This window comes from Micropterus dolomieu, linkage group LG09 (genome assembly GCF_021292245.1).
Source record: "Micropterus dolomieu isolate WLL.071019.BEF.003 ecotype Adirondacks linkage group LG09, ASM2129224v1, whole genome shotgun sequence".
NCBI classification, from domain to species: domain Eukaryota; kingdom Metazoa; phylum Chordata; class Actinopteri; order Centrarchiformes; family Centrarchidae; genus Micropterus; species Micropterus dolomieu.
The window spans coordinates 17,064,448-17,081,388 of NC_060158.1; the positions used below are offsets into that span (position 1 = coordinate 17,064,448).

The window sequence follows — 16,941 nt, forward strand, 5'->3', positions numbered from 1 at the left end:
CCCCCCCCCCCCCCCCCCGCCCCCCCATAAACAAACACACACACACACACACACACACCATCCATCACCAGCCCAAAGTCTGATCTTCCAGAAAGGTCTCCTCCAGAGGGCCACTGAGCTCCCAGCAGACGAAGAAGTCCAGATCGTCCTGAGACTCTGTGCTCATAGTTTTCGGTCACGTCCTCCCCTCCTTGCTGTTGTTGACTCAGAAATCAGCTGTGGGCCTCCAAGTTCATCCATCAAGTACAGTGCACACAGCTCAGGCTACAGGGGCACCCAGAATGTAAACGCCCAGGTTCCCTGTGTGTCAGTTAGCTAGTGGTAGTTTGATGATGCACCACTTACCAAAGAAAAAACTTCAAAACTGGTGATTTTTTTTTACTGTTATTTAGAGAAACATTTAATTTATTTTGATCAAATTTGTGTCAAAAAAAAGTATTTAGTCTTTCTAACATGGTGGCTGGGAATGAAATACCCAGTGATTGTGAGAGATATTACTACTACAGCCCAGCCGATACTGGATATTTTGGGGGTGATACCAGTAATGGTATTTGGGACATTTAAACATCACATAATTTCAATTAATTAAAAATGATGTTGTTTTACATTAACACAAGATAAACAAGCACTCTCGTCATGGATCCCAGAGTTTTCTTTTTAAGAATTGTGACCAAGATGCATACTGAGCGGGGCATTTTACAGTTGAAAAATCCTCTTGTCAGTGCTCTCTGGTGGACAAACTATGAAGTGGTAGCAGTTTCCTCAAACCCAGTTTGGTATTTCTGTACTGCAATTTTATTTCAACTTACTGGCCAACACATACACTCACACAGATACAGCTGCAATAAGCTAACATCGGCCTGGCTGATTTATCTAATTACTACTTTGAAATAAAGATTGTCTATGAACAAATTTAACTGTTAAATAAGCAAAAATTAGGAACCATATAAGCATGATATTAAGTAAAATGATAATTAGATCTACATTAGGTAATTATGCAGGAACCAGTTCTTATTGTACTTAATTCCCAAACAAATTTGAAAAATGATGAAATTAGCAAAAAGCAAGTGACACACAGTGAGCCTGGGGGCTTTTGTGGCCCCTGAAGGTCTGTTGGTAATCCAGCCTTGCCAGCCATGTCCTCGAGGACTGCACTGTTTTTCCCATTTTTCCCCTTGTTCACACGAATCTCACAGTTATGATCTGTCTACACTCTCACACACACACACACACACACACACGCACACGCAGCCAGTCACACGCTAAAACCCAACTAAAAAGAAAAACGTTCACAGGTACTTAAATATTTAGGGTTAAGAGAAATAAAAATGGTATTAGTGTTGAAGGTTAAATATAACCACAGCTCAAGGAATAGAAGGTCAAAGAACTAAAATATGCATGCAGCCAGGCCATCTCTCCTCTTGTTGAAAGGTAAAAGGGGGTCAATGGAGGGGGGACGTCTTTCGTCTGTTCTGGCAAAGTTTGGACACTTTTTACCATAACAGAAAGAAATCGTTGACTAGACTCAGGCATGAGGTGTGTAGAGGGAAGAGGGAATAGACAAACACACACACACACGCACGCACGCACACACACACACACACACACCCTACACATCCATTCACATGTCCGAAAGAGCAGCTCAGTAGAGTCTATCACTCTATTTTCACATTATCACATGTCTTTGGGACATTGCAACATAAAAGCAGAGTTTGGGCCACACTCCAGGGTCCGTCACTTTACTCTCTAATCACACGCACACAACAAATGCACCCCGCAAATCCTGCTTTGGTCGGTGTGTGTGCTACCTTTGGCTGTGGGTGTCGGGGGTGAAAGGTCAGACACAACCTGACCTCAGAGAGCCTCCACAGGTACACACCAACCGTCCCCGAACCCTCTGCCTCACCATTTCACACCCCCACCTGTGCCTTTGCAGGTTTCACCCCACCCCTCCATCCCATAACAATGCCCACCCATCTCCATACCAACTCACAGCTCCCCGAGCAACGGGTCTCACTATCTTGTAAAAGGAGGTAAGTGTAATTAGTGGCGTGTATGTTTGTATATGTGTGTGTGTGTGTGTGTGTGTGTGTGTGGAGGCGTGTGTAACCTGCGTGAATGTGTGTATCAGTGTGAGTAAGTATATGTGTGTATTTGTTTGTGTGTAGGTGTTAAGAGGTATCAGTGGTTCAGTGGTGTCTCTCTTTAATCTTCATCACTCCTCTCTCTCTCTCTCTCTCTCTCTCTCTCCCTCTGCCCCTCGTCATCCATCACCCCTCTTCCTCTTCTTCCTCCTCCTCCTCCTGTTCCCTCACTCTTTATTTTTGGACTTGGAAGATGAACAGGCGCAGGTTGATGTTTTTGGCGGCCAGCAGTTTGTTGCACTCCACTGAATCAGAGATGGGCAAAGGGACGTAGTCGGTCTCGTTGGCGTCGTTGCTGAAGGAGTGGTGGTGGATGACCGGCTTGATCCGCACGTCGTCATACGGCCCCTTTAGCAGCAGGAAGGAGCACTCCAGGGCAGAGTTCACCTGCACACACAGAAACACGTCCATATGTTGCCAGGTTAGCCACTACATCTGCTGACTAGGGATGCACCAATCTGATCTTTACCCTCCCAATAACTGAATCAATATACTGAAAGTGGAAATACTGACGTCGATGAAGAAACTGTATTTAAGGTCACATCTTTATGCCTGATTTACTTAATAAGGTCAGTATTTGTCCTGATACCGAGTGCATCTCTACTGCTGACAAGAGCCACGGCAAAACAAATATTAATGTTTGACTGATTAAAAAGATGATAATGATCAATTTTTTGCATAAACAATTTTGATCAGAATTCTGTCAATTGGGTTATTGGTGGACAAGCGAAGCGGTTTCTAAATGACCTCGAACACACAGCATCCTTGGGATTTCTTCCTAACTTATCAACCGACAAATCAATGTATCTTTTTTATTTAGTATTATATAACAAGGTTATATGACGAAATGAAAGTTTGTAGTCTTGTCATGCTACACACATGTATACGCCAATATTAATATATCTGTGATAAGCTAAATATGACCCATAATCTCAGTCATGCAGATGTATTTGTCTACTTTGAACATACATCTATTGCATGTCCTCCTCCCCCTTTTCCTAAGGTTTTTTCCTTTTTTTGGTGATTTTTCATTATCTGAGACAAGGGTCTACACATAGAGGGCATCGTATCCTGTAAAGACCTGTAATTTTGACCAGTACAAATAAAATTGACATGACAGTCATGTTAAGACAACAAAGATCACACAGAAACATTAGACTAACTTTTACTAACTTTTCTCAGCATTTTACTTAACTAAACATTAAGGCTGAGCTTAGGACCCAGCTGAAGGATATCCAGCTGACCCTGATGTTTCAGGATGCAGCCACACTGATCTGTCTCTAAACAGACCGAAATGTATATTACTGCTGCTGTATTGTTCCTCAAGCATTGATGATCACTCTAACTCTCAGGCAACATGTAGCCTGTCCTAACTTTTTTGTTAAAACCAGATCTGGTGGAGAGCAAAGCATCATCGGCCCTCTAAACGAGCACACACTGAAGAACTTTAAAAATAAACACGGACGGAGAGCACTGTGTGTACCTTGCTTTTGAGGATGAGCTGGAAGGAGAGGGTGCGCTTGCAGGACAGGTTGGGGTTGCGCTCAGAGTCGTTAACACGGGCCTTCAGCACCCACGTCTGGTTGAGAACAGTGAAGCGCGGTGTTTCATAGTACAGACGAGTGATGAAGTCATCAGTTCGGTATGGCCTGAACTGCACCTCTGGATGGACACATAAGTGGAAGTTTGAAGCAGGGAGAAATGCCATAAGTGGGAGGAAGAGAGTGGTAACAGGTAAAAGTAACTTCTTTATAAGTTATATATATATATTTGTTTATAGACAGATTTATCAGCACATTCTATTAGTCTTTCTGTTTTTTTTATTTTAGTTTTTTTTACCTGTAAAGCCAATCTTTTCATAGCAGAGCAGGCTGAAGATGCCGTTATAGAGCTGCATGTCTCTGCGGTGGTTCTGGTCCATCTCTCCCAGTATCCCCATCAGCTCTGTCCCAGTCTTAGTGGGATGCGAGCACTCACTCTCGTGTGCTGGCAGCTCATGGAACGGACCTTGCCAAGGGCAGCCAATCCTCTTGTACTTACACTGTGTCACCCTGGCAACATAATGACCGATGTGAGTTGAAAGACTAACTCGAGGAAAGAAAAACACGGCTTTATAGAAATAGGATCCTTTACAGGAGTGCTTTGTGGTGAATATGCGGTACTTTCTTGCAGTGAGTAGAAGGTACCAATTAACCTAGGCTGTGAATGAAGGCTAATTAATACTGTACTAATGATACATTTGTGCCGAGAACCAAGAAAAGAAAGACACGAATCAATTACATCCTGGATTAAGATGCTTTTCAATGAATACCTGCTACTTTCTTACAGTAACAGTGAGGTATTATTAATGTGAAGGGTACTAGTTAGTGTCTCTAGTATTTTATATAGTCTATGGGAGTGAATCAAGGATAATTAAAACCACAGGGACTTAAATCACATTACATTAACAGGAAAGTTTGGTCATATACATATTATGAAGTAGCTGGTAGGGGTTCAGCATTTTACTTAAAGGAAACATGATTCACTACTTACAGCTGTAATTACTGCATATTCAACAGTGAGTTTCATATTCAAATGTGTATCTAACCTAAAATAATACTGATGGCGTTCCTGAGAACACCACCATCATCTTTATGCACCGGCACATTTTCCCGTCTGACCTGACCACAAAACACCTGGTGACTGCCATGGCCGTTGTCATAGTAACACCAGCAGGGGCACCTCTGTCCTAAGCAGGGTCACACGTTGCTATAGCAACAACCCCCAAAGGATTTCATGTGTGCAAATTCACCCGGCCTGAGCGTCACGCACAACAAGCGCGCAGCCTATAATCACATCAGCTGCTTTTCTTCTCCTCAGATGTAGCAGGTCACATGCTCCTCAATCTTTCCCAAATCAACCCCCGTGTTATGCTGTGCTGAGCAACCACATGGCGCACTAGGGCTGTGCGATATGACTAAAATCTCATATCCCGATATAGAACATTCTTTGTAAATTGAATTTATCATGAGTTACTGTTGGTATTTCCAACAATAACTCATATTTCCCTGCATCATAAAGGTGGGGTATGTGATTCTGGAGAAATCCAACACCAGGACAAATACCACGATATAGAGCGAACAACGACAAGCAAGTAATGTAACTAATGTTAGCTAAGTTGTGGGTTATCAGACTCTAGCTACTTGCTGCTGCTGCAAAGCTAACATGAGAGGAGGAGATGGTCCCAGAGCAGCACACCAGCAATACTCACAATTCTCCTGATGCTATAGCTAACATCACAACAACAGCACGTCTTGGTGAACTACAAAGTAAGCAGAATGTCTGTAGGCAAGTACTTTAATGTTGCCTAACACTCTAATCATGGCTGGAACAGCTGGAAAAAGTGTTGTGTGGCTCATTCATACAACAGACTTCTCTCTTAGGTATGAGCTCCTCGTTTTTTTTTGCATGGCCTGAGTCCTCCTGGTCAGTATTACCCAGTTCTGAGTGAACTTCACTTTTCCACATTGTTTATTCTGAATACAAATTTCTTCCCTGCTACACGGGCAAGTGTGGAGGAAAGTACAGCAGTGCAAAACGGCAAAATATTATGGTTAAGTGTGGGATTTGTGCCACAACAAAAAAACTATAGAGCATAATTGTAAACGACAGACGTTTTTCTATTGTCAAATAATATATATTGTCATATCGCATGGCCCTAGCGCACAACTAAGGATATATAATCATACTGGTGATTTAGTCAGTGTGTGTGTGTGTTAGGTATTGTCCAGCTTTCATTTTCATGCCTCACTTCTTTGCAGCCTGACAGAGCCTGGACTAGCTTGATTAAAGTCTTTGTAGCTGCTTAATTTGGAAAATTTGTGGGGAAACTGATTGGAGCAAATTTTGAGACACTTTTCACACTTTCAGTAAAGTGTTGACAACAAATATGGTAAATTCATTATCTGGGGGAAAAGTGTTGTTGTGTATGTGAGTGTGGTGTGTGGTGTATACCTGTCTTGGCACTCCTCTTTCTGGTGTCGCTCTAAACTGGAGCGGGGGAACTGTTTTAGGCAGAATGTGCATTCTGTCGGCAGCTCACTGACAGCCTTCTCCACGGCAAGGTTCCTGCAGCACAGGTTCTTGCTGATCTCACACCTACACAAACACAAATCATTCCTCAGTGCAGTCGCACATAACATTTATGATATGTACAGAGTGTTCACACGTACTTTGGGAACAATGCACAGCCATGAATAACTGGATAATTGAAAAGACTGTTGCACTTTCATCAGTTGTTGGTGGTAATTTCAACACATATGTTTGACATGAAAAAACAACTCAATAAAGTTAGTTGTTCCTGTGGCTTCGCATCAGTGATGTGAATGCATGATGTTGCAGTGTAAAACATTAACACAAGTTATGTGTTTCTACTGCTTGAGATTAAAAATGGCCTGCAATGTGTATAAATTACAATAACTTTATTAACTTAAAGGGCCAGAGTGGCTTTTGGGTGCATCTTAGCAACACAGTCATGACTGCATGAAAGCTTTTCCTGCTGTTTGAAATCATCTTGCCTTAGGTCAATCAGACGTGTTCTCACTGATATTAGCTAGCATCACACACTCCCTGACTCTGACCTTGCAGAAAGAAAATCTACATTTAGAGGGGAAAGTATTTTGGATCAGTAACATACTATCTAAATCATTTGGCTGCTAAAGTAAGTAAGTAAGTAAAATTTATTTATACAGCACTTTTCACAGATAAAATCACAAGGTGCTTCACAATAAAACAACAAGTAATTATTTGTGGACAGTATAACAACAACATCAAAAATACGTGTATGACCAAAATATCACATTCAGATGCATCAATATTCATACACAATGATGTTCACAACCACCATGTGACTACAATCATTTCTATGTACACTGTGCTCATGTCTGCAGGGAGCTTGGTGTACCTGCAGTTGGGACACGTGGCCTGTTCCTCCTTGAGACGAGAATCAGCCAGGAGGTGGATAAAACAGCCTGCGCACATCAGGTGTCCATTGGTACACTGTGGTAGAAAAAAAGTTGAGGGGACTATCAAAGTGTATGAAGAATGTAGAACAAATCATTACTGTGGATGCTACGTGGGAAGAGGCACAGGGAAAGCTGCGAAAATATTTCAGACTAAGTTGGAAAATGGGAATTAGATAATCAGACTTTCTCTAGTCGAATGTTGTGACAAAAATATGAGCATTTCTTGTTACAGGGGTTGTGATTGACTTACAGACCATTTAATAAGGACTGCTTTAATTAGATATTTTGGGGTTTAAGAGGAAATAGGGACTATTTTAGCATTATAAATACTCAAATCAAAACACATAATTTGGGGGAAATGTCATTTGACATTTTTGGCAAGGCGTATTTCCTTACAGTCTATTTTAATTTCGGATAGGTTCTAATAATGGTTTGGCTAAAGCCACCCAACAATAATAGAGTAACGGCAAAAAAAACCCTGTCTGCACCACTGGAAATATTACAGCAAGATTACAACCTGAAGAAGTGCTTTCATACAGGATCTGGTACTTTTCTGTGGAATACATGGATTATTTACTGGCTATGCTTCTCTTAATCAATGTGTATTTATATGCATCTATGTTATGGGAAGGATATTGTGTGTGGAGATAATGTCAACTTGTGTTTACACAGTATTTTGGTAATAAATGTTAAATAACTGTTTTAAACATGTGTGTTGCGTGTTGCAGAAGGACATGTACATGTTTAAAACTAATGATTAATTACAAATGTGTTCACTTGACATTGAAGTGAGCAGTTTGAGGTCATTAAGGGGAATGTTGGGGTGGGTTGAAGGGAAGGGCAAAAGGTGATTCAAATTTAGGTTTTGGTTGAGTGTGTGTTGGGGGGGTTGGGGACATGGCTTTTGCTGAGAGTGTTTATGTTAGGATAAATCACAGTAGAAACATGACCCTGCACAGATGACCACTCGGCCTGGGTGTGTCTGCTCTCTCAGCCTCATAGCTCAAACTGCATCATATAGACACTTGGGGCCTTTGTTGATCTAGCATCACTATGAATAGATGGAGATGGCCAACATATTCAACAGGTTGACTGTGGGGATGGGCGGTTGGGACACATGGGGAATTTCTAGTACGAGCTCCAGCTGGTTTGCTCTTGTTTGACGGGAGGTTTAGGGGTATGAGGGGAAGGTTTGTGATTGACACCACGTTTACCTGGTATACAGACGCCTTGGGCAAGTCTAGGCACACGGTGCAGCACAGCACTGAGTACAGTCTCTCCTCCAGCTTTCCTGACTCTCCCTCGGGAAGTCTCACCCTCTTCTTGGGTGGCTCGTCTTGGTCAGGCTCGGGCCCTTCTCTCCGCATCCCGACCTCCTCCTGCATGGCTGCGACCCCGGCGACAGCCTCCACCGCTGCCCCCACGGCCCCGACCCCCAGGCCGGCCGAGGAGGAGCCAGGGGCGGCCGCAACGCCCACGTCTCTCTCTTCCAGTGAAGACATGGCGACGGCTGTCAAGAAATTTCTGAGATGTACCTGCCGCGACCGGGCAGAGCCCGAAATATTAGCAGGTTAGCTCAAGGCTAGCTTACAACCTGTCACGCTAACGGTCAGCTGACAGCTAGCTAACGGTAGCTAGGCTAACGCTACGGCAGCAGGCTGTCAGATAGGAATGCAGGCTAACTTATTATTATTAGCGCTACCCTCCACCTAACAACTGGGAATTTAACAAGCCAATGATTGTGTAATAACGAGATCATGTGCAAAATGTAATTATGACTTCATTAAACGTTGACTAGTTTTGTTGACTTACAGTGATGCTAGCAGACTATGCGGCTAGCTACGTTGACAAAAACACAGCAGTCCTCTCCCTTTGCCCAGGCAGAACAAAAACAACTCAGGCGTCTCTCAGCTGTTGTTGTGCTCTCGACGCCGTTATTCGCAATGACAGCAGATTACAACGATGTGCACCAGCGGCCCAGCTCGGCTAACGTCCCTGCTCCGGTACCGGCTGACTGTCCACGGGACCTGTCGGTGGTTAAAGCCGCGGCTAGAGACAGTTCTGCTGGGACTCGTCTCTCTGGCTACACAGCCATCTTTGTTTTTTTCCTGTCCGTCTCCCCCGACTTCACCCTGCACAGCCTTTACGACTCCGGGTCAAATTCGTTATTACTAAAGCAGGTTCTCGATCGTGGCTAATAATAGAAGTTGCGTATTTAAAAGTAAATATTTTGCGTGTATCTGCAGCGGCCTCTGTGTACTAGTAACTACTTCGGTACAGCCGTGAATTGGCTGACAGCGGAATGTTTTATTGTGGCAGATGACTTGGGGTATTTAAAGAGTTTTTAAAGGCGCATGCGTAGTGAGCACCTGCGGGTCAGTGTATGGCAGGACTTGAAAGGTGACCAAAACCTGATATGCGACAAATTTAGGCCACCCCATCCACAGAGGACGCATCCTTTATACATTTGCAATGTTTATGAACCACATCCACATATTATGACACATTAATAGCACTGCCACTCATCTGACATCAAAAACTTTCAGCAAAAACATCCTGTTTCTGCTGCCATGTTTACTGCTCTGTGGCAGCAGTAGATCAAAGTGGTTCAACTGGTTGTAAGGGACCCGGTGTTTGTGTGTGTTCAGGATGCCTAAACAATTCAGCCAGAAAAACAGGGTGATCGAAGAAAGCCTTAGCTGCTCTTGGCCACTGCTAGTACATCAGAAGCATTTATGAGCTTATTCATCCCTTCATTGCCCCAGATAGGTCTGGGAGGGGTGCATGCTTGTACAGGGTAGGGGGCAGTGTGTGGCCCACTAGGTGGGGCAGGATGTCGGAGTGTCAGCTGTCTGCAATCGGGAGAGACAGGACTAACCACTCCCACTGGAGGGACAGCTGTACCTTATTTGGTCTGTGTGGAATGGCAAGGGAACCATATCACCCTGAACTATGCACACACAGTTCAGACAGTAGCAGGATGTGGTCTCACACTGTGTCCTGAATGCTGGGCAATTACCATCATTAGCCACAGGATCTTAACACACATTCATTTATCAAAATATTGCCACAGATTGATAATTTGCTGGCGGTTTGTCATCACACGGTAACAGTGTGCTCCTGTATCCTTACGATGAATTCACATTAGCAATAGTTTGTTGCCAACCCAACCCAGTACAACACACGTACAATAAACACACTGCCAGAAAGATGGCGTTAAGAATTTAGTAAATATGGCAAACCTTTACTAGGTATAAGATGAAAAATTCTTGATACAGATTTGAACAGATGAACATATAGTAAACAAATGTCGCTAGTTAAATGACCCTAGCACATAATACTTTTAAAGAATGGACTTCTAGGGGTATTAAAGGAGGATGGGTCACTGTTGCAAGTAGTCAAAAATAGCTTACACAAGGAATGGCAGACATGACAACATATCATCCTCAAGGTTAAACATTATTTGCAGAAACAAATATAGGAACAACCAAAACAAAAACACTCCAGAAATATACTAAAAAGAATTTTATGAATATGCTACAACATTAGAAACAATGACAAACTACAAATATGTTTATAACCAAATTGAGGTCCTACTTGATCAACTCTATTCCAGTAATTTCAACATCGTATTCACAGTGCTTCATCCCATCCTCCTCTTGCAATCCTAGCTGTACACATGCCTCGGTCATTACACCACATCTCATGATCAGTTTATGACTGTAGGGTACATGGATTACACACATTTATTAGATTTTATCTAGCCTCATCATTTAGAACCCTATTTAATCCTGACAGAGTAAATCACATCATCTGCAGGTCGTTCTGATTTCTACAGAAATCAGTGGTATCGTCCGGAACAATGAAAGTGATGACCCTGATCTAATCACACGGTTAAACAGGAGATTGACAGTAAGGTCAAGACTACTGTGTGGGTGGGAGGGTGGTGGTGCTGTGGACGTTCGGCTCGTCATTGTTTTCGGCTGGGTGGTTTTGGGCGGTGGTTGTGGGAGGGTTGTGCAGGGGAAAGGGGAAGTTCTGCTGATGGAGCGAGTGAGATGAAGAAGCTGCTGCTGGGTTGGAGGATGGGAGGTGTTGCATCGAGTGACCCGCTGTGGTTTGTTGTGCCTGATTGGTTGAAGGTGGTGAATATGAAGGTGACTGCTGTTGGCAGTTTTGTTTTGACTGTGTCTGGGATGGAAGCTCAGTTTGGGCTGCGGGGGCACCGAGCTGATTGAGTTCAACACTCGGGCTGGCAGGGCTGCCAGGGTCACAGTCTGTGTTTGACAGCTTGGGACCTGGATCCTGTGTTTCTCGCCTGCTGCCCCCCCTGCTGGATGAGTCTGTAGAGGTGCACTCTGGTCTCTGTTGACCAGATGTGGCCTCTAAAGGTGTGTGCACTTTGAGTTGTGGAGATATGGTGTAAATTGTACTGGTCTCTTTTGATTGTAGCTGTGGTGGTTTGTCATCTGGTCCTCTTCCTGTGTTCAACTCAGTGTGTCTCTCGTCCTGCCTGCTGAGCTCTTTATATGTGTTTTCTCCCTCGCTACTGGTGTGTGCTGGTGTTTTGTCTGTGATTGTTTCTGTTGCATTGGTCTGAGCTAGCATCTGGACTGTGTCTGGTTCTGCTCCAGTATTTGTGGGGTTCCTCTGAGTTTTGTCTGTGAGCGCCCTCTGCCTGCAAATGGAAGCCATAGCCTTCACCCAGGGATGCAGCAAGGTCTGCTCCGCTGTCAGCCTCACTGTGGGATCTGGCTGAATTAGAGCTCTGACAAGGCCTCTGGCTTCTGCAAACAAACAGAATAAGAAGCAGATTATTTCTTTATATGTTTGTATGTTCAGGCATTTGCAACACACTTTGTTTTTCTGTACTTCTCACCTTCTGAGATGGGGTCCCAGTAGGGGGACAGGAAATTGAGTTGTCCCTGTTTTATTAGCTGGAACAGCTCTTCCTGGTCCCGATCCCGGCTGCGAAATGGGGGGAATCCACACAGCAGGACATAGAGAATAACACCCAGAGCCCATACATCCACTGAAACACCATAACCTGTTGGGTCAAATCACAGTCTGTTTTGAAACTAGAAAATATTACTCTAATTTATATTGGAAATTGAAAAAAAAAAAAACAACAAAGTGTCAGGAAGATTTTTAAAATAAAAAAACACCTGTAATTAGTGATGTAAATACAGATTTTAAAGTGAAAAGGAATGTAACGCAGTGATTTATAATGCAGCAAACATCACTAACCTGTCTCATGGAGAATCTCTGGGGCTACATACGTGGGTGTGCCACATATGGTGAAGACTGGTTCAGTCACAACCATGGCAAGACCAAAGTCTCCCAGTTTCAGCCTGCAGATGCCAGCAGCCACATACTCTATCTGAGAGAGAACAAGAAAAACAAGATAGAGAGGCAGGCACAGAGGCAGAGTTGAGACTATACTTTTAAATTTCTTCCTTCAAACTTCAACTTCAAATGTCTCCAAGGACACCCACATAGAAACTGGTGCTGCTACTGTTCCTGCACTTTTGGTTTTGCTAAATATTGACCTCAGTGTATATAAAGAGCTATTATAGCTCTAGATCAACTTCAATATCATGAATTCTACTGGTATGACAACACAACAGTGTGGCAGAGTGACGTGTTAGGCCAGGCAAACTATTAAAAAAAGAAGCCAGAGAGAAAATGAGTAAAAGTTGAATATATTCTGATTGTTATCACCTTGAATTACACTATTAAGAAAAAAGAACATAGCGAACAAATAACGATAGACTATAGAATTTGATTTACTGTTCAAATAGAAAAGAGTGTCTTTCTTTTAAGTCCTTTAAGTTTTTTGGAGGTAGGTTATCATTAGACAAAGAAATAAATTGTTAATTAATTTCTTTTTTTCTAAACATTAAAGCCACTGTGTGTAGAATAAAACAAATCGTTCTCCCTGGTGGCAATATCAAAAAAAGCTTGTCTTAACTTTTAACAGATGCAAAAATCACATTGAAATTCACACGTAATTCTTAAATCACACTAACGCTGACACTCACCAGTAGGTTTTCTGGTTTGAGGTCTCTGTGGACGATACTTTTGCAGTGGATGTAATTCAGTGCTTCACTCACATCTGACACCATCAGTCCCGCCTCTGCCTCTGAAAACTTCCCCCTCTCACTGATGGCCTCAAACAGATCCCCCCCGCTCACCAGCTCCATCACCAGATAGGAGTGAGTACGTGTGTGGTGGTGCGCAAACAGCCGCACTATGCGAGGGTGACAGAGGCTGCCCAGAAGGCTCAGCTCATTCTGCATCATGTGCTCTCGACCAATCAGCTTGGAGCGTTCGACAATCTTCACGGCAAGGGTTTGCCCATTGTCCCGACGCCGGCACTCTCGCACTACCGCAAAGTTGCCATCTCCAACCACACGTCCAATATCATAGCAACGTTCAACATCTGCCATGGTGACATCACGGCCGTCCGAGGGAAGGTCAAAGGTTGTCCTCTGCTGTATGTCCTTGTGTCTGTGACCCACATCTGGAAGTGGATCTGAAAGTTGCAGCTGGGCAACACTCTCCTCCTCATCTCTGCTGATTGAAGGAGGAGGTGGAGGGGTGATATGAACGCACAATTTCCTCACTTCCTGTTCTGTGTAAGAACTTCCTTTTTGCTTCCTCGACACAGGAGGAAGTGGGACCCTCCCTGACAGTGGATTGAGCCGTTCTGGACCCTGATGTTTAGCTGTCCTTGCTAAGCAGTTCTCACACAGTATAGGAGAGGGTATGTATGCTTCTCTAAGAGCTTCCTCATGTTTAAATGGACCAATGACAGAAGGCTGTCGCTCTCTTACCTCACCCCTCACACGCAGTCTCTGCAGGTGGTTGGGGAGGTGAGCAGGTTTTCGGCATGAATTCTTTTTATGACTCTTCTGACCATCTGAGTTATAATCTTCAGGCTGGTGTGTGTCTATGTGTTGAGGCGGCTGTGTCATTGTGTGTTTGTTAGTATGATGTGTATTTGTGTCCTGGTGTGTCTCTTGGTTAGCGTGTGACTCGCCGTTGTCCGTCCCCTCACTGTATCCGCTGTCGGCCTTAGCTGCTTTGTCTGGCACCGGACGAAGTCTTTTCTCCCAGGCCCGCAGCGCATCAGTCCGGTAGTGGGAATGATCTGGAAACAGCTCCTCCAGGGCTTCCTGCACACTGCTCAGCTCTGGACGAGCCTTCCCCAGCGCCAGAAAGGCCACCTCGCCTCGGAAGAAATCACATATACCTTTTACCTACGAAGGAAGGAGAAAGAATGTCAATTTAAGACCAGATGTGGACCACAAGACAATTTCATATAATCAGACATGTTTAGAATTAAATGTTACATCCAGGTCCCTAAATTTTCTCACAATGCTGCAAATTTAAAGTATAGAAACTGAAATTTTTTTTTATTATAAAAGAAACCTGCAGCACACAGAGTTCCAGGAAAGGTTAACAAATTATTATTTTTTCTTAATAGTTTAATGTGACAGAGGAATACAATCTCAAGCGGCATCACTTCTAAACATGCAAGTATGACAGCAGAAAGACTAGAGGAGGAGACGAATTGCTCTGCCTCAGAGTGTATATATATAGTTTTTTCTCCCCACAAAGTGTTAAAGTGTTTCCTCCATGAGAGAACAACCTGGCCAGTGGCCCACTTTGATTTTGAGAACCGTTATTTACGAGCCTAGCAGCATCATTGATTGCAAGTTGGAAGAGCAACATTTCTAAATCCTCATCGGCATAGTGTCAACCCTTTATTTCTGCTTCCTGTGTTGTCCTTTGAAGTATTTTCCCCCACTCAGTAGATGGGGGTCGACTGAAGATCAGTGCATTAGGTGTGGTAAACCCAACACTGGATTACCAACTGGGCGAAATGGGACAAAACCCTGGGGCCCCAGTAACTTCAGGAACCTCGAAATCTTTTGGTCTGCCGTGTTTCAACTTGTTGGAGCTAATTTGATTGAACATTTGCATGCCCTGTCATGAAGAGGGTCACGGTCAAAATCTAGTTTCAAGACCCTAATTTGTTTCAGTCCTGCCACCCCACAGCTAACCTGGGGAGGATGTGGAAGGAATGTGGGAGTAGTTAATTGCCTATCAGTGCTTTTTTTCCCCACGGGGCTCCCTAGCAGGTTAATGTGGCCTGGTTGAGCCTCACCTCTCGTGCATGGGTCGTGTACAGGCGTGTGACTCTGGCTCTGTGCCAGCGAGGAAACCCCAATGCCTCAGAGATATCCAATAGCAGCTGCTCGAAGGACACCACACCTCTACGGTTCAAGAGGACCGTTACCTTGAAAACAGAGAAAGCTAGGACAGTTAAGTTAAGCAATGCCTTCCCATGTAAATTGTGCTCTTAGCTGTTGATAATTTGGTACCCCCCCTTTTTTTTTATAAAGAAAGGTTTGTAAGCTGTAACTAAAAGCTTTATTAATGGTTAGTAAATAATTTACTAATGTTATATTGATCTGGTTTAAGCTATTAATGAAAACAGCAGTTAGGTTGCTAGGTTGTGAAAAATCCCTGCCTGGTTTAGGGTGATCCGTTGTCTTTTTTAGCTCTTAAGTTAATGAGGAAAACCCCTCTAATGAACTGCCAAACTACAAAACACCTACAACAAAATCCATTTATTAACAGCTTATTAATATTTATAAATAACCGCAAGATTGATGGCTTATTAGAAAGTGAAAACCCTACAAGGACTTATCAATGTGTTACAAACTTTGAAAACTACTTTATTAACAAAGAGAACAGATAAACATCTCTCAACCCAAATTTTGTCATTAACACCTTATAACTAATCCAGGAGGTCTTGGTAAAATATTTATTAACCATTGATGAAGTCACTAGTTACAAACCCTTTATGAATGGTGCCTTATTTTAAAGTGTTACCAAAAATGGTAAATATTGTGTTCACCTTGCGTAGTGTACTTTGACCACAGGGGCGGACGATGGTGACCAGATGGGGCCTCTCGCCGCTCTCCTCTGCATGGCGGGTATGGAAGAGAGGGAGGTGAGGAGGAGGAGGGAAGTGGGGCCTGTGAACCTGTCCCACAGGTTGGGAGTGAATGGGCCGTGACTGGGGTGCGCCGCCACCACGCTTCAGCAAGGGGGCCAGAGGAGCTGAAGCAGGGGGAGAGGAGGACAGGGATGGAAGAACAAAGACAGAAAGCAAGAGTTGGATTATGGAAAGTGTACTAATAAGTAACACAACACCGGTTTTCTCATTCTGTGTTAGTGTGCGTGAAAACAAATCCGGCTGATCAGATTTGAGTGTTTTCCATCACATGGAGCGCAAGGGCCATTTGAGATTCTTCAAGCACCTTGCCCCACCTGCTGAATTATTTAGGCTTCCTTAAATCATGCAAACCCACCCACACCCACACTCACACACACACAACTTAACAAAAGCTTGCTTGACCTGGTTAGGGCTCAGCTGAATCTGCATGATTAATGAAGCATTAGAGATATGCAGCATCTTTGACGTTTCACTTTCTGGCACTGAGGGAGACACTGAGATGTTATCAGTCCAGTCAGTGGGGGGGTTAGTTTTTCGCTTTGTTTCCAGATGCAGAACAACAGACAGAAACACAAGACTCTATACCTCTAACATGACCCGGCCACCCCTTTTAACAAGACACCGCCGGCCCCCTGAGAGTGAGCAGTAGCACACACATTCACAAGTACACACACTAAACAATAAAAGCACAGTGTACAGTTCAGCTTAAGATTCTCATAAAGAGCCAGCTGTGGCTAGGCAAGAAAGACTGAATCAGCTCTTT

The 16,941-nt window shown here is 43.6% G+C and overlaps 2 protein-coding genes across 3 annotated transcripts in view; both read right to left on the bottom strand.

Annotated features, from left to right (window-relative positions):
• Nucleotides 1–2,188: 2,188 nt before the first annotated feature.
• Nucleotides 2,189–9,442, bottom strand: cyhr1 (cysteine/histidine-rich 1). 2 transcript variants are annotated; one of them, XM_046058407.1, is made up of 7 exons: nucleotides 8,960–9,442; nucleotides 8,362–8,657; nucleotides 7,087–7,181; nucleotides 6,138–6,281; nucleotides 3,984–4,195; nucleotides 3,628–3,806; nucleotides 2,189–2,531 (listed from the first exon to the last, which is right to left on the bottom strand). In XM_046058407.1, the coding sequence occupies exons 2-7, from the start codon at nucleotides 8,647–8,649 to the stop codon at nucleotides 2,319–2,321; spliced, it is 1,131 nt and encodes a 376-aa protein (XP_045914363.1). In that variant the 5' UTR covers nucleotides 8,650–8,657; nucleotides 8,960–9,442; the 3' UTR covers nucleotides 2,189–2,318. The 2 variants fall into 2 exon arrangements, with proteins under 2 accessions (XP_045914363.1, XP_045914362.1); XM_046058406.1 differs by having other exon boundaries at nucleotides 8,362–8,682.
• A 916-nt stretch (nucleotides 9,443–10,358) lies between these two features.
• Nucleotides 10,359–16,941, bottom strand: part of dclk3 (doublecortin-like kinase 3) — an 11,996-nt gene continuing 5,413 nt past the window's right edge. Inside the window, exons 6-11 of the mRNA XM_046059138.1 lie at nucleotides 16,077–16,356; nucleotides 15,321–15,452; nucleotides 13,189–14,409; nucleotides 12,395–12,527; nucleotides 12,027–12,194; nucleotides 10,359–11,934 (exon numbers count right to left, since the gene is read on the bottom strand). Of these exons, the coding sequence (XP_045915094.1) occupies nucleotides 11,072–11,934; nucleotides 12,027–12,194; nucleotides 12,395–12,527; nucleotides 13,189–14,409; nucleotides 15,321–15,452; nucleotides 16,077–16,356 (2,797 nt within the window). The 3' untranslated portion in view covers nucleotides 10,359–11,071. The remainder of the gene's footprint in view (nucleotides 11,935–12,026; nucleotides 12,195–12,394; nucleotides 12,528–13,188; nucleotides 14,410–15,320; nucleotides 15,453–16,076; nucleotides 16,357–16,941) is intronic.

What these genes read in the sequence shown, in the direction of transcription:
- cyhr1 (XM_046058407.1), bottom strand. Translation starts at nt 8,649, where the DNA reads ATGTCTTCACTGGAAGAGAGAGACGTGGGCGTTGCGGCCGCCCCTGGC. An exon ending in GCCACGTGTCCCAACTGCAG is followed by an intron (nt 6,282 to 7,086) that starts GTACACCAAGCT and finishes GTGTTTGTGTAG; the next exon opens with GTGTGAGATCAGCAAGAACC. An exon ending in AAAGAGGAGTGCCAAGACAG is followed by an intron (nt 4,196 to 6,137) that starts GTATACACCACA and finishes TTATGTTGCCAG; the next exon opens with GGTGACACAGTGTAAGTACA.